The sequence below is a fragment of the Rhamphochromis sp. 'chilingali' genome (assembly GCF_963969265.1).
Source record: "Rhamphochromis sp. 'chilingali' genome assembly, chromosome: 13".
In the NCBI taxonomy this organism is placed as follows: Eukaryota; Metazoa; Chordata; class Actinopteri; order Cichliformes; family Cichlidae; genus Rhamphochromis; species Rhamphochromis sp. 'chilingali'.
The window spans coordinates 7,180,161-7,206,623 of NC_137940.1; the positions used below are offsets into that span (position 1 = coordinate 7,180,161).

General features: G+C 38.1%; 1 protein-coding gene across 2 annotated transcripts; it reads left to right on the forward strand.

Annotated features, from left to right (window-relative positions):
• Positions 1–205: 205 nt before the first annotated feature.
• On the forward strand, positions 206–26,463 carry tapt1a (transmembrane anterior posterior transformation 1a). 2 transcript variants are annotated; one of them, XM_080901285.1, is made up of 14 exons: positions 206–405; positions 1,986–2,116; positions 3,801–3,919; positions 9,744–9,906; positions 11,945–12,080; positions 12,759–12,856; positions 13,121–13,190; positions 14,109–14,189; positions 15,522–15,631; positions 15,764–15,823; positions 15,949–16,017; positions 16,225–16,301; positions 17,809–17,978; positions 24,521–26,463. In XM_080901285.1, exons 1-14 carry the CDS (start codon positions 216–218, stop codon positions 24,847–24,849), a joined length of 1,803 nt encoding a protein of 600 aa, XP_080757411.1. In that variant the 5' UTR covers positions 206–215; the 3' UTR covers positions 24,850–26,463. The 2 variants fall into 2 exon arrangements, with proteins under 2 accessions (XP_080757411.1, XP_080757412.1); XM_080901286.1 differs by lacking the exons at positions 206–405; positions 1,986–2,116 and adding an exon at positions 3,213–3,532.

A 26,463-nucleotide genomic window follows, 5' to 3' on the forward strand; every position in this document is an offset into this window, starting at 1 on the left:
ATAAGGAAACAAATGGCAGATTTGTGTACATTTTAGATTAAATTAAACGGAGAATCACTGGAAAAGTAAAATGTATAAATATTAATGCCAATAAAAAACATTTCAAAAATATGTTTTTTAAAAAATGTTGAAACTACCTTTATCATCGTGACGTCGCACGTTGTCAGCCACACCGCGATGACGTTGCGCAGGGCGACAAGGCGGGCAAAGTAAAGATGGCGGACCAGTTGGGGACCGAGCTGTCAGAGGAGAAAGAAGCCGAAATTGAGCTGAAGAAAAGGCAAAAAAGAACATGGGAGGGCTTGCACAAGTCGGGTAAAATCGGCATAACCCCGGAACTGCCAGAAACCCTGGGATTTTACGACATAAGCGCTGTCAGGAGGGAGCAACGGGAGCTGTCAGCAGGTAACTGTCGGGTCGCACTGCTAATAACCGTTAGACGTCTTAAATGTTTCCAACTTATTTTGGGGGGGCTGTGGGCATTAACTCTGATAATGTTGCAGCATCGTGAATACGACGTTTTAAACAAAAGAGTAGTGTTTAATGTGAGTGAAGCTTCGTCTGTAACGACTGTAGTTTGTTAAAGCTGTGTCGAAGCTTGTTTACAGTCAGTGCTAGCGTTTGCTTCACATCAACTGAAAGAGGAGAAAACAACATCTCTCGTATTATCTTGGCAGTGCAACTATCTATTTAGTGAGTTTGCATGGCTCCATAACCTTCTTCTGTATCTGCTCTAAGTTTCTCTATACGTTATTTCACACCACCTATTGCATGACCTGTCACAGATCAGGTTCTGTAACCTGTAACCTACTACCTTTGGCTTACAACAATTATTGAAACAAGATTATGTCTGACAATGGCTCCCTGTAAGGCTGTGGCCGGTTTAGTTCAGATCACATGTCTCCTTTGCTGTTTAATTAATGTTGAAATTAAAGTTAACCAGAGTTGATGACAACAGATGTTATATATAGATATCTTTGCCCCAATTGGGAAGCTTTAAACTTTAGTACGTAGAGGGGATTTTAAGAGCTGTAGTAGGAAACACCTGACCCCATACATAATAGGACAATATTCAGTTGCTTTGGCAGCAGCAGTATTTTCAAAGCAGGAACTCCAGCAGCACTTGAGGGAAGATGAACAACTTTAATAATAGACCAATGCGTTTCGGCTTGTGGCCTTCATCAGGGTCATGACCCTGATGAAGGCCACAAGCCGAAACGCGTTGCGTCTCTTTTAACTACAAGTGTGTGTCTAATTAGGCAAACACAGTTGAACACATACACCGTGGCTTAGATAAAGTGGACACTGATACATTTTCAATGTGACTGTTAACATTATTTATTAACAAAAACTGTAGCTGAAAAGAAACCCAAATGTATAAATCATTACTGTTTGCAATTTATGAAGCGTGACATGCCAGACATGTTCTCACAGATAGTGGCAATTAGAGTATAAATCTGACTGAAACTATTTTTAACAATTCTTTTGTCCAATATTTTGTTCTATACAAAAAACCCTCCAGATTTTTATTGTGATAGCCTGACAGAAATCATGGTGGACATTTTTCACCATTTTTCAATTGTTCTTATAACAATTGGAAACCTAAATTGTAATTGAACTGCTATTTCATCTAATTGCTCAGTTACAAAAGATTGTAAGTAAACTATAGAATATTTTCTTTGGTAATGATGGAAGAATTACTGTAGTTGGAGCACAAGACTCATTATGTCATAGGCAGATGGTTGTTATTCTTTAAAGAGAGAGAGGCCACAGACACTGTATATCAGCTGTCTAAGCCTTGAGTCAAACACTGAAACAACACTTAAAAAGGCCATTAAACCTTCACTTTTTAGTTTTCATCATACAGAGATGCTTCCTCCTCTTTCACTTTACAGAGTCACTGTTGGAGTTCTCATTGTGTTGACAGCTGTATTTGTTGTGGACAATGGTTTTGTCATAACACTGTTGCTCTCACGTTGTTCCAGATCCATCGTTGACGCGCTTCATTTGCACCGAGCTCACCAGAGGTTACTTCCTGGAGCACAATGAGGCAAAGTACACTGAACGAAGGGAGAGAGTTTACACATGCATGCGTATTCCCAAGGAACTCGAGAAGGTAGTGTATATTAACAGCCCTGAACTTATCTGCCCTGATTTCTCTGCAGCTTTCTCCATCTGTCTGCTGTCATTTCCATCAGTACACAGAAAGCATACGATTATTTTACAGTCAGCCCGTAAGCTTGCTTTATTTGGAGACACTTCTTCTTCTGGCTCCTGACTTTGCTACAATTCTGAATCCTCAGTCAGTTTTGCATTGCTCCTGAACTTGCTCTTAGGTTGCCACATTATCGATATGTACATCTCACCTGAGTCCTTCACAGTGAGCTCATTTAGCTTTGATGGTTTTTACATTGTTTTATTTTATTTCTTTTTGAGACCTTATAACTTTGTATGTACAAGAGTTAGCCACATAACCCTTACAAGGCTAAAAAAGACATTGAAGCCATGTTAACCCTTTTATGAAGTTACAAGGAATAAAATGAATGAATTAATCATATAAAAGTTATTGTGGAAAAGCCAAGGTGATAAGGCACATGATCAATAGTGGGTCCTACCTAGAACTCTCCACCATTTGGGTTTAGAGCTGAAAAATCCTCTTGCATGAGAGGTAAAACGCCTTCATGAAACTTAAAGGAAATCCACTCACTTTTTTTCCCAAGGTCTTCTTCCCTGTTCCATTCTGAGACACGGTCCTTAGACTACCCTCACTGAAATCTACACAGATATCAAGAGAAATCATTATAACATACTTTCAATGTTGGGAAATATATTAATAATTAATATAGATATTAGGTAGACACCGAAATATCAGAAAATTATGTTGTTTGTTTACAATATGCCTTACTGACCCTAGTAATTTTTTGGTTTTTGTTGTTCCTCTCAGTAGTCACCAGATGGCAGTGTTGAACTTAAAGACTGATTTCTTCTGACACACAGGCTGGACATTATATTGACTTTCTAGGAATCATACATTTTTAACGGCATCTCTAATAAATGTGTATTTCTTCAATATATATGTCATCTAACCTGGTCACAACTAAAGTTAAAATTAATGTGATGCCTATACAGTTACACACAGTCTATTGAGTTCCTCCTCATCTGTAAAGGTCTTTATTATTTGTTTTTATTTCAGAGTTGATGCTTTGTCAGCTGCTTTGTGTCCTTATAATCCCAGACTAACATATCTGTTACTGGCTTGGTTTTCCTGTTGAAGGGAGAGGAATGTGTGTAGCCACAAACTGCCGGTGAAACAGGCTTACTACCTTCAGGGTACCTCAGGAGGCCCCAGGTCAGACAGGATCCACCAATGACAAACAGACCCTCCCACCAGATTCTACCAGTAGTTGTTGCCTTGCTGTTTTCCCTGTTAGAAGTAGGAATAAGATGTCAGATGCATTTCAATGCATTTCTTGTAAAACATTCCTTTGAATATGATGAGGTAATGGCTGTTCATATATTGGAAACTGTAAAGGTATGTGCCTGTTGCATAATAAAAAGGTTAAGTGTACTTTTTTTGTCACATATGGTGTTTCTCCTATGTACAATTTCTTCCACTTGTTAAAAGAAAAAAAAAAATAGATAAAATCGTACCTTTTTTATGTTCATCATGTTATTGTAATTGATTGATGTCCTTTGTGTACATACTCTCATTCATCTTTTTTTCCTTATGATGATTGATCACTATGTACCCTACAGACTCATAGTTTGATTTGTGGTGGTGTTGTGTGTGACTTTTCCAGCTGATGATCTTCGGCTTCTTCCTGTGTGTGGATGCCTTTCTGTACGTCTTCACCCTACTGCCCCTCAGGGTGCTGCTGGCCCTTCTCCGGCTCTTCACTCTGCCTTGCTGTGGCTTCAGGTAAAATACATTGCTTATATCTGCTTACTAAAGGAATAAGATGAGATGTGACAAGAAGTACTTTATTTTTGGGAAACTACTGTCTTACAGCAACCAGATCATTTAAAATGAGCTATAAGCTATACAGTACAAAAAAAGCTTAATAAGATAAAATGACACAAAAGATGGAGCACAATATAAGATATAACCACCCCACATTAATTATTTCCATTTCTGGGTATATTTGTAAACTTCAAACTATAAGTTTTGTTTTGGCTTCTTAGCGTTAACACTAGGCATATCTGGCTGTCTTTGTTGTATTTTCTAGCTTTTCAGAGTGTGGTGAAATAAGTATATATGATATGACTCGGATATAGTAATCTGTCCAAATTTTGCTTTTGCTTAAAAAAATAAAAATAAAACCGGGATTACTTTTATTAACTACAAAGTTTGGCAAACTAATTCAGATGATTAATTTACCCCCTTCCCTAGGTTGTTTAGAGAGTGAGCCACAGTTTTAGGCTCTTTCTTTTGTCATTTGGTAATATTGCTGACTCACTGTTAATAAGATAAGTAGCATTCTGGAAATAACATTGTAAATATTTTCTATGTATACACTGTAGGAAAGAAAATAAGCACTTGTGTTTTTGAGGGTTAGATACATATACAAACATATATTGATCTGATAATGGAAGTTTTGGTCAGATGGTTTTGTTCTGTTAAATGTAAGTTCATACTTTGTCCTGGTGTTTGCTTCTAATGATTCTCGATCTTGAACAGATCCTTTTTTGATGAGTTGTCTTTGAGCTTTACCTTGATATTATTATGAATCTAATCACGTAGTCTTTTATAATACTGACCTGAACTTCAAGTACAGGTTTTGACAGTGTGTTTGTGTTTCCTTTCTTTTAGCATGAACATATTACAGACTGTATATTAAAGATGGAGTTGGTGCCCGAGTGTGAAAAGTGAAGCAGAAGGCCTTAAACCTGCTTTCTTTCCCGACCTTTCTAAATGAAAGAAGTTGAGTTTTAGAAAAGTGTATGAGAAAACATCCCTTGAGCTAATTTTTTTTGTGATCTCAGACAAGGAAAGGTCGCTGCTGTTTTCAAATACCTCTAAGTACAACATGATGTTAAATGTGTTTAAAAAAAAAAAAAAATAGAAGAAGAAGAAGGATAAAGCACAGTGTGCTTTAAGATGGGCTACCTTGTGATGAGTTTATACCCTATAAGTGGGAAATACCATATGATTTCTCTGTCAGATCAAAATGCCCGGAATGTCACTAATCTCTATCAGTCCTCCATATACAGTCTGTAGGTCATATGTACTCAGTTACTTTATTAACAGAAACACCTAACACCTGATTTTACCAGTCTACCCACCAATTTTCAGTATTTTTAGAAACTTTCAGAAATTTGTGTCTAAAAATAGGTCTTCCAGACATCTTGTGGTGTCTGTTCTGCAATTTAACTCCCAACATTTTTTCTTTTTTATTTACAGATTTAGTAGTTAGCAATTAGTTTATTTGATAATGGTTTCACCACAACAAAATAGAAATTATTGGTTTGTGCCAGTGCTCTGTGTAGCTTTAAGCCAGCTGTCACATTGTTGTGATGTAGTACTTGATAGTATATTGTCTCCCCTTGCCTTCCTCCCCATGCAGGGCACGCACATGCCCCTACTGCAGAAGAAGCAGGTACGCTCCCACAAGGGCATTAAGGATTCATAAACATTATCACTGTCCCCGACATCCATTCATGGGTTTTTCATGTCTGTCATGTTTGTTAATATATAGCTTGCCACCGCAAATCATGTCCCAGTCTCCAAGGCAAAGCTTCCATGTTGGTCTCTTATGTTTTTCTTTCTCCCCCCCCCCCCCCCAAACACTGATCCAAAGAATAAGTGTGCATGGTAGTCTTATCCAGCCCCGTCTCATAACAAAATGTGAAATAGTCACAAAAAAACCTATCTGTTTGTGTTCATGGATATGACTTGTCACATTTTTCTTCTTTTTATTTCGTGACAGTTGGCACAACTTGGGCAAAACGAATGTGTTTTAGTAAGAATGATATTTTGTGTCTGTTGCACTGTTGTCCAAACTCTTCCATCATAGATATGACACCACAGGGCTTTAAAAGAAGTGTTCTTTTCTAAATATGAGCAGTTTTGGGCGTTTTTTTTGTTTGTTTTGTAATGCTGAAACATAACCAAGGCATTTTACCAAAGATACATGAAGTAAAAAGCACAACCAAAAATATGTCCTGTGTGTGGGTGTTAAAATTATTCACTCCACCACCAAATCCACCACCATTCAAAGGTGAACTTTTTACATTTGAACTTTTTAACCTTTTAAAAACGGTCAATATAAAGTTTGTGTACATATGAGACCATTGAAAAAGTCATGTTTAGGGACACAAAACGAAAGAATATTAAAATTCATGTCCAGAAACATGAATGAGTAGATTACAGGTTGTGACTTTTTCACAAACTGTTGTGAGACTGTGTTCTTGTCACAGTATTGCGTGACCGTGACTACACTAGCTCAAACTGGAAGGCTGCCTGTTTGGAGCAGTTTGGGGCTTATTTTCTTTGCTTTCAGTTGTTATTTTTGGTAGGAAAAAACTCAGCTTTTTTAGCAAGGTTCTATCATAGCGCTCTTCATGTCTGGTCTGTGCTTTTGAATGACTGTTTTAGGCTGATGTCTTGTATTGGCACAAAGTGATGGCTATTTTAAATGCAGCGCATAGCTAACTATAAAACATAATAATCATGTGTGTTGTGGAGATAATGCTTTTAGAATAAAGACTATGACAACTACTTTGCGCAGTGTGCTTTACCAGCTGTCTGAAGCAGCTTTGTATCTAGAAAGTATGTTTAGAATAAGAGGAGTATGTGTGGTAAGGGGGTTTGTTTTCTGCTAGCACTTTAATCATATTTTAGAGAGCAGGGTACAACTGTTTTGGATTGGAATAAAGTCTTCAACAATTTATTAAATGCAAAAGTAATGTGCCAAATAAGACAGGATAAATAGTCTTTTAAATTGACTTTTTAAGTGTGAGATCGTGTTGCTTTTATTTTATATAGTTATAAATGAATGCCTGAGGTATTTTGTAGACAAAACAACATTTGGAGTCATTTCCTTTAATAACTCACTTTGTCTTTTGCAGACAAAGCCAATTATCCAGTTAAGTGGAAAAATGATAAAATTATCATAAACTTTATGTGTGTTTACTCTTCTTACACTCACCTTACACACTTACTATATCTCTAAGCAACTGCGTCTATAACTGAGCTTTATCTTTTTGGCAGCACATTTTTATCCTGGTGCACAACAGTAAAACTATTCATAATGAAGAATTCAGGATCTCTGATGCTTTTGTTTCTACTCAAACATCTTTTAATGAATGACTTTAGTGTGACCACTGGATGGCGGTATTGCATCAGAGAAGGGGGGGAAGAACTCATCAGTGCCATAAGTTTATCTCTGGTTTTGCACAGTTGTTTCCGCAACAAACAACTGTGTTTGAATATCTATTTTTTTTGTGTAAACATCCAAGTTCTTCACTGTTGGGACAACCATTGTAGTTTTTGCTTAACAGAAAAAACACAGCTCTTTATCTTATTTTCTTAGCTTTGTGCTCAGCTGTGCAGTGATTTTAAAAAAGAGAGGGAGTCATGACAAAACTGGTTCACATCACATCTTCACAAGCTCAGCTCTTTTTTTTTTTTTTCTTTTTTTCTTTTTTTAAACACTCATTTTGTAGTCAGCTCCCAGAATAATTCATATTTTACAACTTTCAATTAGGGGTGGGCGATATAAACGATATACGATATAAATTTGGCCAACGATAGAGCGATATAGTCAAAATCTCTATCGCGATAGCGCATGTTGATGATGTCATTAAGCTGCGCCTGTTTTAGTCGAAAGCATCGCACCGGCTACAACCATTATCATCTGCAAATTATGCCGGGTGACAGTCATAGCAAAGACATGAAGCACTTTTGAAATAAGGGAAAAGCCAAAAACTGCGCTTCCTCCACTTCCGTAACATTGATTCATTAATGTTGAATTCTCTCGCAGTTGCTCTATTCCCATGTTGCTGCAGTATATTAATAACTAACCTCGTATTGTGGATGAATAATCTCAGTTGTTCTCCTGACTGAAGTTTGGCCCGTGTATAGCATCCTGCTATGCGATTGCATTTGTCCCTAAAAACATTTTTTAACAGATTTCTGCACGCCCAAATCGGTTCGAGGTCAGTAAGCACAACCAGAATTCATACATAAGGCACACTCTCGATTTTTGAGAAAATTAAAGGATTTTAAGTGTGCCTTTATAGTGTGGAAAATACGTTATACAGAAGAAAAGAATATATCGTGATATATATCGTTACCGCACGTGCTTCAAATTATATCGCGATATGAATTTTAGTCCATATCGCCCAGCCCTACTTTCAATGTCTCCAGCACTGCTATTTCAAAACATGTTCTGTTCACGTGTGATTTTTATTTATTTATTTTTAATTAATCAGCTTCAGCTAAACTAACTGAAGGTAATGATGGGTGTTAGAGTTAACTGTTGTACTGCCATGTCTTGTGAATTTCTTAGTGTAGGTTATACTAGTTTAGTTGAAGACCATTAAATAGTATTTGTACTGTAAGTTGTATTCAAATAACAACAAAATAACTTCATTACAAGAAAGTCTCGTAATTAAAATCAGTTAAACTATTGTGCTTCATCGTATTTTAAAAGTCAGCACATCAGTGTCCATCTATGGAAACTGCTTCCCTTTGTGAAAAAAATCTAATGAATGCAATGTATTTTTACTGCAGTAGTCAGGGGGAGTTTTGCGCATACAGACCAGTCACAGTTTACATGGAAAATATGCAGGATGTGTTAGAATGAAGCTCTCAGCCGCTCTTCCCAGCCACATATTAAATACTAAATGGTCCTCTGGATTTGTCTGCCCTCCTCTTAACACGCTGCCACTGCCAGCCATAGATGTTTAGTATTAAAACAAAATGCAACTCTGACACATGTGGTCATAAAAGACATGAACACACTACTATCACTGCAGTATGTGATGTTGAAGCCTGTTTTGTTTTGTTTTTTTCACCTTTCATTTACTTGTTCACTATTTTAAACATTTCTGTTCAAAGTGCTGCACTAATTTGTCCATAAAGACAGATGTTCAAAGACAAGACTGAACAAAGACAGAACCATATTAAAAAGAGATAAATCTTATGAATAAGATAACTTTAGTATAAAGGAGATACTATCTTTAATATTTCATCATGTACTCTGTGTGTTATCACTCCCGGTTCCCTTTTCCTTTGTAAGGTTTATCTCATTTTGAACAGAAATGAATTCTTGTTCCCTGCCTATGTTGGTCTTATGTTTCCTCATGTGAGATTAAAAAAAAAAAGAAAGAAAACAGAGCTCGTTCTGGTAGTGAATTAAATCAGCTGTCTGTGTACTTGGTCTTCACTCAGCTGCTTTGACCACACTGTTTGCTAGAAAAGCTCTTACTGATGGCAAGATTAGAAAAGGGTGTTTTTATGTGTTGATGCTTTAAATGCTTGTATGTCTTCATGTTCACACTTTTCCCCTGGTAAAAATGTGTTTGTATTTGTAAGCATTTGTACCTTTTGGCATGGTGTTATAAGGTGTAATAACACGTTTAACCTTTTTCGTGTGTGCATGTTGATATATGTCTTAGCATGGCACAGTGCATTTACATACACAGGAATGGTCAAAGCAGTGCACTCTTGTCTTTCAGTATTAATGCCAATACTTTGTGTGTGTGTGTGTGTGTGTGTGTGTGTGTGTGTGTGTGGTCAGTGGGTCGCGGCTTCTGCAGCCAGCGCAGGTGTGTGACATGCTGAGAGGCCTGATCCTGGTGCTCTGCTTCTCCATGATGCATTATGTGGATTACTCCATGATGTACCACCTGATCAGAGGACAGTCCGTCATCAAACTCTACATCATCTACAACATGCTCGAGGTAACCCACACTTCACACATTGATGTCTAAAAACTGATGTCAGTTTATACTTTGATCACATGCTTATATGCAAGGATGCAGATGTTGCTCCTGCAAAGACATTACATCTGAGACAAACTAGAATTTTAACATTAGTTTTTACAGTTTAGTGTGAATACATGTTTCAATTATTAAAACATGTACTTATTAAATACAAACTGTATAGACATATTTTGTCTTTGTTTACATCTTACTTCTACTTTCCTTGTTTTGCCTCCTTACAACAAATTTTACTTGTAATTTTATTTTCCATCTGTTTTATATGAATAGTCAGTTTGTTTATGCAGCCCGTGTGTTAATACACTGCCAGTTTAGGGAAGTACCCAAGGATTACTACACTAAAGAGTGATGGTCGTGTTACATGATGGATTTTATTACCGTAATTGTCGGGCTATAAGCCGCTACTTTTTGCACCAGCTTTGAACCCTGCGGCTTTTAGTCAGGTGCGGCTTTTCTATGGATTGTCCATGATTTTTGTCATATCGTAAGACGATTTGTTTTGTTTGTTCCGCTGTTGTACGGCACTACGTTGCCTGGCGGAAGGGCATGTGATCAGACACACAGTATCGGGGATCAAGAGTGGTATGTTGGTCACATGTCCATCCGCCAGGCAACATAGTGCTGTACAAGTAGCGCGAAAAACAAACTTCAAAGTAGCGCTACGCGTTCAGCGGGAGGCGTGGATGACGAGCGCTGATAAACTTGCGAAAAGCAAGTTATGCTCAACTCCACCGGTGGATTCTGACAGCGTGGAAAAGTGTGAAAACATCCACGATCACCAACGGATTTCAAAGGGCTGGACTGCTGCATGGAGAGGAGGACACCGCCACAGCCCTTCTGAGGGTGTTCGACTCCGACACTGACAACGAGGATTTCTTTGGTTGGTTTTGTAAGTGACAACGAAGGAAAGAAGCTGAGAGTGGATGACGAAGCCACCCTGAGCCTGTTCGTTTCCGACACCGGAGAAGAGGACTTTGGTGGTTTTAGTGCGCAGGAAGATGGTGGTGAATGACTGACTTTTCTTCTTGTTAAAGGCGTGTCACTTCATATACCTAAAAAGTTATGCAAATATGTACCCATAACTTGTTTTTCAAAATATTAATAAAAGGGGTGTGTCTCCAAACAGCCATCTCTTTCCTGACAATTCCCTTTGTGCATATTCTCTTACATATGATAAGTCAACATTGAAACACCTGCGGCTTTTGGTCAGGTGCGGCTAATGTATGTACAAAACAGGATTTTCCCCTGATTTTAGCTTGTGCGGCTAATATTCAGGTGCGCTTTGTAGTCCGGGAAATACGGTACTAATTGTTAGAACTTAAACAGTGTGTACAGCAAGTGGTGGTCTACTTCTTCTGATATCCAGTGTTACCATTTTCATTTAAGGGCAGCCCATCCCCCTACAAAATAACCCTCCACCCCAAAAAGAAGCCAAAGGGGATATAAATACATAAAAAAATTAAAACTAAATTGTTATTTTTTACTTAATTTGTGTGCCCTCATTTCATTTTAGCACAGTGTTTCCCTGAGGTTGACAAGCAGTCAACCTCAGGGAAACACCAGCATACATAATAAAGCTTAGCACTTCTCTGTGGATCATGAGCTTTATGTGGTTTTATAAGACCCTACTAGACCAAAAAATATCTAATGATGGTAATGACAGACAACCATATGAAGCATAAGGACAGAGCTGCAAAAATGTTGATCTAATTTGTGTCATAGTGAACATCTGATGAATTTGTGTATCTGTCATATTACAATGCTCTACTTTTGGGGGGAAGTGTAATTATTCTGATTGAAAAGCTCCTCTAACAGCTTTAATCCCAAAGTTTTAATAAGAGGTATAGTGTTACGTCAGTGAATTTGTTGCTAAAATCTTACCTGTTCATACAGATAAGATATTGATATATTATATTAGACATTACTAATGTAACTATTGTCATATTAAGTTACGTTATATCAAGTTAACTTGTGATTTCATCCTTCCCTCCACTGTTAGGTTGCAGACCGTCTATTCTCTTCTTTTGGGCAAGACATCCTGGATGCTCTGTACTGGACAGCCACAGAACCCAAAGAACGGAAAAGAGATAATATTGGAGTCATCCCTCACTTTTTCATGGCCGTCTTTTATGTCTGTATCCTTCCTGCTAAAGCTTCATAGCAGCGTTGTGAGAGTTTTGAGGCAAGTTTTAAAGTCATCAGTAAAGTACACCAAATTGGATTTTAAGGGCGGCATCTTCTAGTCTCTTCTTTTTTCTTTTTTTTAGCTTCAGTTTTATTTTTGACAGATGATATACAGTTATAGTCTCACATAATACTTGTAGTTTTTATTTTTCATTGTGAACTCTTCATTTCCAAGTGCCACTAGAGTGAAATTTTGTTTTGAGTTTCTTTTGGCTTGAGTGACAGACTGGTACTGAAAGGCAACAAAGATTAATTTTAGCTGTAGTCTAGAGGAAGACTGAAGCAATATAATTTTAGCTATAGTTTCCTTAAGTTTATAACTGTTACATTTAATACATCTGTTGCTTGATGTAAGTTTTCATATGCTGAGATTTGTATTTATTATTTACTAAACAGCCTTCAGTGAAAGGACTAGACGTAATGCTGTTCAAGAGTATCTCAAAGGAATGACTCCCAGTTATAGTTGCAAGATGCCAAGTTAAGTGTTGAATGTGTTGTTTCAGGTCAGGGTTGATCTAAGCACTAGCTTACATTACTTTTAATTCATTTTTAATGTGACTGAGTTCAGTGATCATATTGTTTGGTTTAGGTTGATTCGGATGTTGTTTTCCTGATTATCATTTCCTCAGTCCTTCATGCTATCCTCATCATGGTCCAAGCCTCTACCCTGAATGTCGCTTTTAATTCTCACAACAAGTCCCTGCTCACCATCATGATGTCCAACAATGTTAGTACACACACACTCACACACACAGAGTGTTGTAGTATAAAACACAATAGTGTACACCTGAAGTGTTTTTTTGAATTGCAATGAAACACTTATACAAACAGAAAAAAAAGTATTTGCATGATGGTGTATCCAGAAACATTAACGCTGGTATATTAGTGATGAAATGTTGTACCTGCAACATGACCGTCTTCTGTTTTTATTTTTTGTCATAAAAGTGCTGACTACATTTCTGTCTTTTTTTTTCTTTTCTCTCAAACATAGTTTGTGGAAATCAAAGGAAGTGTGTTCAAGAAATTTGAGAAGAACAATTTATTCCAAATGTCCAACAGTGGTGAGCTATCCAGCGCTTTATCAAAAATGCAGTACATTATTAGTACTATTTTAGAAAAGTACTGGTCTAAAAATACATAAAACATGTATTTTATTGAATTTCACATCTGCTTTGTCACTGTCAACAATTACACTACAAAAATAATCACCAGTAAGAATGATTTGTTCGTAGTAACAGGAAAAGTTTAGAATCCAGACTAAATTATATACTTCGAAGTTCTCTGAAGCTTCTTTAAAACTGAATTATCCCTTGGAAATACTTGTACCAAAGTCAGAATGGTGGCGATAGATAGAAAAATACTGTAGTTAGATAGATTCATGACATTTCTATTGGATATCTTTAAAAAACTGATGGATGGATTTAAGTTACAGAATTGAATTAATCTTGCTTCATTGGGAAAGTTAATTCATTTTGCATTTTGAAAGAACAGTACAGCCAGTGTATTTGATTAAAAACTTTGGTTCTCTTTTTGTATTCCCAAAGGCACTGTTTTTTGGGGGTTTTTTTAAATCTTGATCATTCTTATTGTAATCAGATGACAGGGGAACACAACAACCCTGAATCATCTGCCATTTGCCTCTCTGGTTACTCCATCCCAGTACAATGGCTGGTCATGGAGCTGGGCTCTTGTTACCATAAGATCATTTGTATGGATAATAACCAAACCTTTGTAGCCACATTATTAAAATTATAATACAGCAATGCTTATAGGATGTACTGCTGTCGCAAAATCCACTGTAACATGAAATGCTTTTTGAAAATTCACAGATCTGTCTTGTTGACTCAAGCTGTTTAGATATTGAACTACAGCAGACTGAAGACCATGTGTTCAGCTAAAATGGAGATGCTTATCTATCTAATATTCTTACACAGGTTTCTCCATAGATGGGAGACTATAATAACAATTTTTTCCCACAGATATCAAAGAACGGTTCACCAGCTATGTCCTTCTACTCATCGTTTGTCTCAGAAATATGGAGCAGTTCTCCTGGAACCCCGGTAATCATGTTTCCCTCCTTTAAACTATACTTTTATGCACATTTTTATATTACTAGAAAAGTAAGTTGTTGTTTTGTTTTGTTTTTTTTATCATAAATGTCTTTAAAAGTAAAAAAAAAAAAAAAAAACAACAACAGGAAAAAAACAGACTGGGGTCAGTGCTTGCCATGGTAAAAATGTTTACAAAAATCCTGAGCAGCTCCTTTCTTGCTGTTTCAGCTGATACATTGCAACACCTTGGGGAGTTTTCTCCAGTAAACCTCAGTCAATGAGACGGAGCAAAGTGAGGAGTGAGGGCTGGGATATTTCTCTATGACAGCTCTCTGAAAAGTCAGCTCCTCCTGCCAGTCTCAAAGTCAGACACACAGTAGATGACAGATGTGGCTTGTCAGCTGAAATCATAACACTGATTTACTAATACCAGCAGAGCTACTGTTGCTAAAGAGGTATATAAATCACAAAAACTTTCAAACAACATATAATTTGTCAGGTGTGGCTCAGAATGGGCTGAGCTTTTCTCAGTACAACAGCACAATATTTACTGAGCCCTAATGGATAAAGCTTAGCTGTTTTGTACATTAAATGGAAATGCCATTAAGTGAACACCTTTAAAAAATCATTAATGTTTCTCTTAAGAGTGACAAGCTCAGGCTTAATATTGCTTTAAATACTCAGTTTCACACTTGCTTCCCTTGTTTTTCCTGCTTCGTTGTGTTCATATGGGAGTGTCAAACAGAAGCAAGCTGCCTTAAAGGGAGAGTCTGGTCTTAAAAAGGGAGTTGTTAGAAAGTCTTGTTTAGGACAGACTGACTATGAGTATAAGACAAAGAATATTTTGACCTGCTGATCACGCAAAACTGATGTGGTTTAGTGAAACAGTAAAAATATTAAGGTGGCCATCATCTCAATTAATATGAGGATTTGCTGTTTTGGTATTTTTGTATCAATATGAATCAAACGCACTGGAAAATGATCCTTTTATTTTGGTTATGCTTTAGTATTTTCTGTTTAATACCCTATACCATTAACTGAATTAATTAACTTATTTTTGTAATTGCTCCAGTGGCTGCCCAAAGAAAACTTGCAGTGCTGCAAGTCCAGTATATTCAGTGAAGGTTTGCAGTAATGTAAATTTTCTTTGGGCAGCCACTAGAGAAACAGATACAATTAGAAGATGACTTCAATAATTTGGCTAATGGTGTAGCGTATTAACATAGAAAAAAATAAAACACGACCAAAACAAGGAGAAACATACATATACAAATATTGAAGGATTATTTGATCCTTCCAAAAATTTTGGCTAAAATAATTAACTTTTTTTTCCCCTCTCAGATCACCTGTGGGTGTTGTTCCCTGACGTTTTTATGGTTGTCACCTCTGAAGTTGCAGTTGATGTCATCAAACATGCTTTTATCACAAAATTCAATGACATCACTGCAGATGTAAGAACAGAACCTGCTGTCCTTTCTTTCAGTCATCACCGTGACTTTGCATGAGAACATGTATGATACTATATGGGATACCTTGCCTTTTTCTTTTTCCTGTACTGAATTATTTTCTTGTCCATTTTCCAGGTGTACAGTGAATATAGAGCCAGTTTGGCTTTTGATCTCGTCAGCAGTCGGCAGAAGAATGTAAGCAACTGCCTCGTTTTTTCACATTGCCATCATTATACTTACATAAACAGCGTGGAGCCCACGCAGCTAATCAATTCAGTTTTGTCAAGTGCTGTAATTTATGCTCGTCTGTCACTGTGTAGGCTTGTACTGACTACAGTGACTCAGTGGCCCGGAGGATGGGCTTCATCCCCCTGCCATTGGCTGTTCTGGTAAGAGAGAATGCAGTCTGTTGTTGATATTCAGGAACTAAATACCAGAATAGAGTTGGTTGTTGGCACACAAGCAAGTTTCAAAACTCCACGATGTTCTAAAAGTGTTTAATGGTTCTTATTATTGCTAAAATGAAATGTTTCCATTTTGTTTTCAAAATGGATAAATAATTCCATTAATACTGGTGTTTCTGTTTTTTTTAACAGCTCATCAGAGTGGTGATGAGTTCAGTGAGGTTGCAGGGAGCACTATCATACACCTGTGTACTGCTCTTTTATCTTGGGTGAGTTTTTAGAGTTGTCCTGTATTGATTTTTTTATACATCTTGCAAAATGAGTGAGCTTTTAATCCTTATTATGCCATTTTACCTCACAGAAGATCTTTTTGTTGTTGTTGTTGTTGTTGTTTTAAATACATGCAAGTGTAGTTGAACCCCAGCCATTTGCAGTTCAGTAATCATATATTCACCTATTCACTTTTTTCTGTATTTGTACAGAAAATTTTGTTTTCTTAAAAAAGAACATTCTCCAAACAGTATGCAAATTTCAAATACAAAGCCTTCAGAAAATTAAAATATAGGCAATTATAAGCGTTTTTAGATGGGGTCTAAAGTTTTCGCAGATTTGAGCTATTCGCGGGCTGTTGTGGTCCCTAACCCCCACGAATACCAGGGCTCGGCTGTAATATAATCTGACCATGAAAAGTATCTTTAGGAAAGATTGATGACTGAAACTGGTCTTTGTGATAACCCCTTCTGTTTAGTAAACTAAATGCTTAACCCACTTAACATGACATGTTTTTTTAAGTCAGTAAAGACTAAAATATTGGGATACTTTAATTTACTTGTGCTAGATATGCAGAGAACCTCACACAAACATCGTCACATGGTGAAGGTAAAAACATGGTTGCGTTGTCTCATGGATGCACACTCACCCATGCAGGCACTGTCATAAACACACATTCATATTCAGAGACACACACAGTTACATAAGCATTAACATTGTGCTCTCACATCCACCCTGTGCTGAGTTGCTGATAGCCTTGCTCATTCTCATTTGCCGGATCCCATCGGGGCACGTACCATTGAAGAGTTTCCCTTAGGGTGAAGAATACAATGTTGTCATCTCTAGTGCCATCTCTGGCCTCCCCTATCCTCCGATTTAAAAATAGCCCTAGCTTGAACAGACCGCTGTGCCTTGGCAAAGATTCAGCTGCGCTGACACGCTCTGTCACAGCAAGGAGTGGTCCACAGACCCAAATGTGTCTGTCTCTCACTCATCACAGTACCAGACTCTCGGCCTTATAGCAAAGCCCACAAACACAGAAAGACAGTGCACACTAACATCCTGGCGTAGGTGGTGGGATGTGAACACTGGCGATTGAAGCCAGATGGTAAGAGATTCATTATAGCTATGCCCTAGTTCAAGATAGCATTGTGATAAAATTTCAGCACTAAATAAAACAAAGAAAGATTCAAAAAGCTATTATATGAATGGTAATTTGCATTAGAAGGCTGTGTTTTGATCAAAATGTAGACACCTAATGTATTTATTATTTAATTTAGCCCGCAGACTGGAAAAAACTACAAAGCTTTAATATGTTTGAAATTAAAGCTGATTTTAAATTATGGCATCACTTTAAGTTAGAGTAAGTTTTTTTTAATAGACTTTCATCTGTCCAGACTAGCTGGATGGTACATTTAAAGCTCTGTAATACTACCTGAAGAACAGGAAAAAAATGTAGTCTTTTTCTAATCAAATATCCCCTTTCCCTCCCCTTTCCCTTTGTAGACTGGTAACACTGAAAGTGTTGAACAGTATTGTACTCCTGGGGAAATCATGTGTCTATGTCAAGAGAGCCAAAATGGAGGACAAACTGTTTGAGAGGCCCTCGACTGCACCATCCTCCTCTGCCAAGAGCCCTAGCAAAGCTGACCCAGCCAGGTGCCGCACACCTTCAGGTAAAGAAAAAAACCCTCAAAAGATTAAGATGAGAAAAAACCTTGGTTATAATAAAAATCCCAGATATGTTATGGATTAATATTTTGTAAAAGCTATTATTTACACCCACAAGGATCCATAGGTTTGAGTCCCCATGGGATTTATGACTACAACACTAATTATCTCTTGAAGGGATTCAGCATGACTCATGAAACATTTGCATGCCAGAGAAATGTGAAAAGTCAAACAGAAAACAGTTTTTGTGTTAGTGGTTCTTTTTAAAGATGAATTTAATAGATAATTGTAAATTACACATAAAAGCAATTACATTTTATATCTATAAATGTGATGCTTTCTAAACAAGATGACATCAGCTGTGACCTCAAGCGTAGAGCATGTCACCAGTAGCTTAACCAGTCCGTAATAAATTATAATCAAACATTCAGCGCAAAGAAAACCAGAGTTTGACCTTGTCTAATGGTCAGTGCTACCAGTCATTTTACGTAATTATACATTCACCTCAGCTTGATTATACTCACTTTTACTAATTACACTGTATCTATCAGGTCTCCAACAGTCAAGAACATGCAGAACATGAAGCACTGACATAAATTATTAATATTTAAATAGCTACAGTACAAATATATCATAAGTATTTATTTGGAATTACATACACACCACCTTTGAACAAAAAACTTTTGGTTGAAACTTTTGTGGTATTTTGAAGTCTGAATCTTATTTTAGAGATATGAAAAATGCTGGGACCTGAGAGGGTGTTGTTTGGCTGGCAGGAATAGATATCTTGTAAATGAGACGTCCTGGGATTTAATTTTGTTGATGAATGTTTCGTATTGCTCTTTCTCCTACACAGTTGTTCTCTTTCTTCCTTTCTTTCTTTCGTTTTGTTCAGCAATAGAAACCTGTAATGGTTTTCAAAAGAAAACAATGTTTTATTACTCTTTATGTCTCAGACTACCATTCAGAATAGCAATTTACATATTTGTTGAAGTGATGCTAGATATTGCTTTCAGTCTCATGCAATTTCTAAAGTCTTACCAAATGGGCCCCCCACCTAACAGAGTTACGTTGATCTTTTTAGGTATCTAGTTGGCACTTAAATGTAAATGTTGGACATTTAGCTGACATTTAGGTACAGACAAATGTGGCAACAGGTAAAGCCCCGGCTCAGCTTCAGACATTTAGTGGAAACAAGCAGAAAGTGGGGATCCTTGAAACCTTGATTTGATTTGATTTGATTTTTTTGGGTCAGGTAAGTCTTTTCAAGATTACAGGTTAGCACTTGATTAATTCCCTCAGCATTTAAAAAAAAACAAAAAAAAACAAAACACAACTCTGTGATCCCAAAACTATTTTGCGGGGCAAAAAAAAAAAAAATAAATCAAACAGTATACATAATGTTTTATCTACTTCCTTTTCTTTCCTTGATGCTTATTTCCAGAGCTGCAATGAATTGATATTTGTCATTGTGTAACCTGGTACATTATGATGTTAATTACAAAATGAATCTGTTATGCCTGGAGATGTTTTTGTCAAGCAATTAATAACTACTAATGCAACATTTGATTTGCTACAGTATAGAACTTCAACCTTTTGATTAGGTGATGAATTTAATTTGTCTGGGCTCAAAAACATACATTTATCAAATGTGTTTTGTTATTCAACTTATTGAACAAATTCTTCATTTGTCTTCTATATTTGATAGAATGGACAAAGGTGGGCACAGTATTCTCTGGTAAATTATACAGACATATCCAGCACTACACTTAATGTAGTAAAACATACAACGTTGCAGTGTTCTGTCATAGCACTTTGTACTGGATCGTCATCTTATGTCATATTCTAAGAAAAAGACTATTCAACAAAAAAGTACACAGCAAACCCTTTTCTGTATTCTGATATTTACACGTGAATTTCCTCAAAAGAGTTTAGTTCCTAGTCTGGCATAGAGTTTCACTGGTCCCGCACCTACGTTTGATGAAACAGATTTGGAGGTGACACTATCTCCCTGTCATCCTCAGCCAAATCCCTGCAGATCTTTTCTCCCGTGTGTGCCTCAGACCCGCCTGCTGTGCCGAAGCAGGAGCTTTAAAATGACAAAGATCCTGATGGTGCATCATGTCATGGAACATCAAAAGCATTCATGTTTCTAATGAATCTGGTTTCTCACAGAGCTCCAGCAACATGGCTTACAGCTTCACGCTCCAGCATGCAGAGTATAATAATAAATGCTTTGAGGTTGTGGGAAGCTAATGCAAGTCTCTTTATGCTTTCTTCATATTTAGCTTTTGGGATTTGAACCGTCGACCTTAAATACCATGCTCACTTTTCTGACATTAAACTACTTTGGTGGGCGCCTCAAGCTTTACCTGCTGCTCAACTGGATTCACTGCACTATGTCTTTGTCTTTGCAATGCTCTGCCTTCAAATAATACGAAGATCTGCCATCTGTCTATACTGCATGTTTTTCTCCAAAGGGGAGAAATGTGTAATGAGCGGTTTCACAGTAGCCATTTCAAGCCAGATGGTGGTTAACTTTTATTAAAGCTCACATATCTCCAGAGAAATGGAGAAAGCTGCAATGTGTGACTCAAATAACAGATCTATAGATTTTTTTTTTTCTAGGGTTGAAGGGAATGTAGCCCCCTCGACTATACCTGGAAAAATTAGTTAGGAAGTTAATATAAAAATTAGATAATGGGATATTTAATAACAACAGACATCATCTGTCTGTCTGTACACAATACACAAGAAGCGCTAATTTAGCGCTTGATTTTTTTTGTTACATATCCTTGTAATGTAAAAGCTAGTGAAACTGATATCTGGTTCCTTAGCAGCTAAATGACATTGACAAAACTGACATGAGCATCTGGCCTGGTTGCTTTATAGTGGAAGACAGCTTAAGGCTAGCATGCTATGATTTTGTTCCTGCTCTGTGCCATTGATTATAAGGAGCATCTGGACTCCCCAGGAACCTACGCCAGGATCCTGTTTGTGGACTTCAGCTCTGCCTTCAACACCATCCTTCCAGACCATCTCCGAGACAAGCTTTCCCAGATGAATGTGCCTGATCCCATCTGCCGGTGGATCACTGACTTCCTGACGGACAGGAAGCAGCATGTGAGGCTGGGAAAGAATGTCTCGGACTCCCGGACCATCAGCACCGGCTCCCCTCAGGGCTGTGTTCTTTCTCCTCTGCTCTTCTCCCTGTACACCAACTGCTGCACCTCCACCCACCAGTCTGTCAAGCTAATCAAGTTTGCAGATGACACCACCGTTATTGGACTCATCTCGGACGGGGACGAGTCTGCCTACAGGAGGGAGGTTGAACGTCTGGTGTCCTGGTGCAGCCACAACAACCTGGTGCTGAATGCCCAGAAGACAGTGGAGATTATTGTGGACTTCAGGAAGCACACAGCCCCACTCCCCCCCATCATCCTGACTGACACCCCCATCACCTCTGTGGACTCATTCCGCTTCCTGGGTACCACCATCACCCAGGACCTGAAGTGGGAGCCCACCATCACCTCCGTCATCAAGAAAGCCCAGCAGAGGATGTACTTCCTGAGGCAGCTGAAGAAATTCAACCTGCCAACACGGACGATGATGCAGTTCTACACTGCAATCATCGAGTCCATCCTCACCTCCTCCATCACCGTGTGGTACGCTGGAGCCACTATCAGGGACAAACAGAGACTGCAGCGTGTTGTGCCCTCTGCTGAGAAGGTGATTGGCTGCAGACTCCCATCTCTGCAGGACCTGTACACCTCCAGGACATTGCGGCGTGCAGCTCGGATCTCAGCTGACCCTTCTCACCCTGGACACAGTCTGTTTGACCTGCTCCCCTCAGGCAGGAGGCTCCGGTCCATTCGCACCAGAACCTCTCGCCATAAGAACAGTTTCTTCCCCTCTGCTGTTGGACACATGAACAATAACCATATGACTGTACCCGCCACTAACACATGACCCTACGCTGTGTCACTGCATCATTCTATGTTTGGCACTGATCACCACCTGCACTCATGTATATATCTTTCAACGTAGCACTCTTAATTCTTATTCTCATGTATATATCTCATGTATAGCTCATGCACATATCTTTCCACGTAGCACTTTTAATTCTTATCCCTACTTTTATTTTTTTCCATGTCTATTTAAGTGCTATTTATGACAGCATGTTTGCACTGAAGCACCGCAGCAATTTCCTAATGTTGTAAACCTGCTCAACATTTGGCAATAAACCCCATTCTGATTCTGATTCTGAGTTGAGGCTATTAGTGTGACTGTTGACCTGTCCAGACTGTAGCCTCCTATCAACCAGTTTCTAGGATAAACCACAGCCCACCTGGGGTGGCTGTAGCTCAGGTGGTAGAGCAGATCAGCTACTGATTGGAAGGTTGGTGGTTCGATCCTTGGCTTCCCCAGTCTGCATGCCAAATATCCTTGGGCAAGATACTAACCCCAAGTTGCTCTCTGATGCGCTCATCGGAGTGTGAATGTGTGTGAATGTTTATTAGTTTGCACTTGAGTTTAGAAGTGCTTGTATGAGTGGGTGTGAATAGGTGAATGAGGCATGTTGTATACAGCGCTTTGAGTACTCTGGGAGAGTAGAAAAGCGCTATATAAGAATCAGTCAATTGAATTGAACCTGTGACCATAATTTGGATAAGTGAAGTGGTTAAGGAGATGAGAGGATGGCTATCAACTGATACTGTATTTTTTTCTTCTTTGTTTGTTGCAGAGTGATTTTTGCCATCAGGGTAACTGATAGTTTCGATTTTTCCATCTTCGGTGTAGAATCTGAACTGCTTTTACATATTTCCTCAGCATCATTGGCAAGTTCTGTGTTAATGAGGAACACAAGAATAACTGAGTGTACAACTATAGCAGCAGAGCATTCACTACATCATGTTTTGAGGTAGAAGACTCTGTCTGATCAGTTTATCAATATTTTGCTAATAAGAAAATGCTTCTAAAAGTAAGCCATTTGAACAATCTTTTTTTTAAAATACATTTATAGTTTTTATTGCCTGTCTGATAAAATAGTTTGCTTTGCTTTTCCTAGGTTTCAGTTCAGGATTCTTTGAGTGTCATGTTTCTCTTATAACAGCTGTGATTATGCAAATGATGACTGTTTCATTCATATAGTTTAAATATATAATTTTTTTCCTCAGTTCAAATCAAAAAATATCATTGATGCTGTCAGGTCTCAGTAGAAAATGGCTTCTTTTTTTAAAAAAATTTGAACTGCCACACAATAGATAAGTTGTGAAAATGAGGAGCTTTGATTGGTCAGAGTCCACCTTTTCTGTCATGGGAAGAATTTAAGACTCTCAAATATGTGACATTCACCACCTAATAAAACAGCAGTACTGTGAAGCCTGACCCCATCAGAATAAATGAAATGGTGAAGCTTAGAAAGGGTGTGCACGCCACTGACAGGTATGCCTCATTTTATATTCTTCACTGATTTAATGCTAAATTATTTAGGTGGAACTGAACGTGGAATTTTCCTATATTCTGTTTGCCTAAAACATTTGCTTTCTTTTATTTTTGTTTTGGGTTTTTTTTTTTTGTTTTTTTGTTTTTTGATTTTTGTTTTTTCATGGCTTTTATCATGGTTGATGTTTTTTTTCTTTGATAGCTTAGACACACACATGTAGTGCGTGTCTAACCTACACAGTCCATTTGCTCAGTGTGTTGTAGTTTTCTCTCTAGTTAAATGTCTATTCATCTCTGTCTACAGAAAGAACCAAAAGTTTGCTGTAGTCAGATAGCCCGGGGCGAGGCAGTCGTCTCTGTGGACAGTCTTCTTGCTCAATTCTCTCTGATATGATGAATTATTCTGTTTAATTGATTTTCCTAAAGTAACTGTGGTCTGCTCTCAAAGTGAAAAGCCTTTGCAGTGTTTCTCTAAACATAATGAAGTGAATTGTGAGGTCCAGCTGTGCTGGTGTATGTTTTACATCAACATCTTTTTCTGGTTGTTTTCTCTCCTGCTGTGTTGAAACTGGTTTGTCCAGTTATTGTCCGTGCAGATGCAGTCAACCTCCTCCCGCCTATCAGTTCGATTTTAGAATCAGAATTAATAAAGTATTGTGATTCTGAAACTGAACTAGTACACAGCTGGACCGTATAACGGTGGGATTAATCTTAATAACTGGAAAAACCAGTGGAATTATGTCTTTTAAATGTTAAGCTTGTCTACACAGACATTAATCAGTTTTCACTTGCCTCACACTTGTTTGATGAAAGGGACATGCTTGAATAAATCTAGCGGTCTACTCTGTACAGCTTGCATTTTGCCTGCACTGTGGGTGTGAAGATTTGTTTACTTGTGTTTTACTCAACTTCCTACAGTGATTGGACTGCACAGAGCACTGTTCCTAAGCTCACGTGTAGAACTGAGACGAGCGGGATTGAAGCTGCTGGGTTGGCTCTTTGTTAAAGCCAGTCTTAGTGGCAAATTACCTATGCATAAATGAACCCATCTACATGGTATTTGTTTTGTCATTAAATGTGTTTTTAAATTTGTTCCTCACAGGTGAATCTAAGGTGGTGCAGATCCCTGCCACTCCCTGCAGCCCAACATCCTCTTCCATCTCGTCTGTGACCACTCAGCCTATCCCTAGGACTGATTTGTTTCCTCCACCATTTACCTATCCCTCACCTGCTAAACCAGCTAGCCGTCCACCTAGTCCACCACCTGATGCTGATGCTGAACAACTTCCATCCATGCTCTTAAAGGAAGATGACGAGGATGAGGAAGAGGAGGAGGAGGCACAGCTGCCCTCTGAAACAAAGCACAAGACCTCCAAAAAAGACCTCCTTGAGATTGACCGATTCACAATCTGTGGAAACCGCATTGACTGATCAGCCTCCAAGCAGACACTGATGTAGCGACTAACCACTCAGGAAAGACGGAGACCAATGGCCTCCCAGCCTGGCTCTCCTGGCCAACAGCAGCAGAACGCTGAGTACTTATAAAATCAGTGACATTACAGTAAATTATTGTTAAAAAAAAGAAAAAGTCAGACAATCCTGCTGCTGTTGAAAGCTGAAGTCGAGAAGTTTCACAGGGAAAACTTCACCTGGCTGATAAAACAGAAGAGGACAGAAAGTGAGAGTGTTGCAGCCGAGTTGTCAGGATGAACTGGCATATGTCAGAGCGTGTGTGTGTGTGTGTGTGTGTGTGTGTGTTTGTGTGTGCACGCGATTTAGGATCAGGGTTGGGGTGCGAGAGTGTGTGCGAGTGAGCATATGTGTAAGTGTGAAGGCACTCTAGCACTTCCTGTATGAGCAGCAGTGGGACCAGAAGGAGAGAAGTTTCTCAGTTCGCTCAGCAGCCAGAAAAAACTTCCAAACTCTGACATCAAAAGTGACACTTGAATGATGAGAATTTGCTTTTTTCCACCAGAAAACAAGTGTTGGGGTTTATTTTAAGTACTAAGTACTAAACATTCAACATATGAAAATTTGCAAGAAAACAAAAACAGAGGTTATTTAAAACATCTGAGCTAAGAAATGTAGCTCTGTTATTATATGGCAGTTTGCAACCCAAGGCTCGCAAAATTCTCATCTTTTTTTTACATTGTGGTTGTCTAGAAAATATTCAGATGAACTTAAAAAGCAGAGCAGAAAAAACTGGAGTCAAAACTGAATAATGAAGGGTTTTTAATCAGACATTGTTTTGATTTAAGAGACTGAAACTGACATGACTGAAAGGTTAGGAAACATGGCTCTGAACGGTTACACACTGTCAATATTAGAGATCTGTTGATTAAAGTCCGTACCTCAGTGAAGCTGGTTCAAATTTTTCAATCCAGTATGAATTACAGGTGTTGCAAACACAGCTAAAAACAGTGATTATTTTTTAGATTAAAAAACATTCATTTACACAGCCATTAGCTAAAGACATTTGCAGCCATCCTGCGCCTTCGCCAACTCAACAGCCTTTCATTAAACAACCCAGTCAGCGTACAGTATTAGCCAAAGCAGTTAATGACTGCTGACTCTAAATCTGCTGCATCTACCACCCACATAGCCAGTCATAGAGCAGAAGTCCTTTTAAAATTATGGAAAAAGTGCATTTGTATGTCATAGCCCATTATAATCTTGATTTTCCAATCACTTAGTTTAAGACAGTTTACACGCAGCTATCTGTTAAATGGACATAATCAATCGGAAGAGTTCTCTTTTGGTGGGGTGCCTCAAATTGGAGCATAATTTTTTGATGAATGGTATTTAATCTTTAGTTACTTTTGAATGCACTGATGGGCCGTATTGCCTTTAAATACGGTCATGTTTCTCATTCGACTCTAGTGATGCTCTAATGTTTACATCTTAGGATAATAGAAGCAATATTTACACAACAAAATGCCTTTTGCGTGTGTGTTTTAAGACTTTTCTTTTTTGACTGACCTTGCAGAGTTGTTCGCTATGATTTTTTTTTTTTTTTTTTTTTTTTTTTTTTGTAAATTGTGTGAA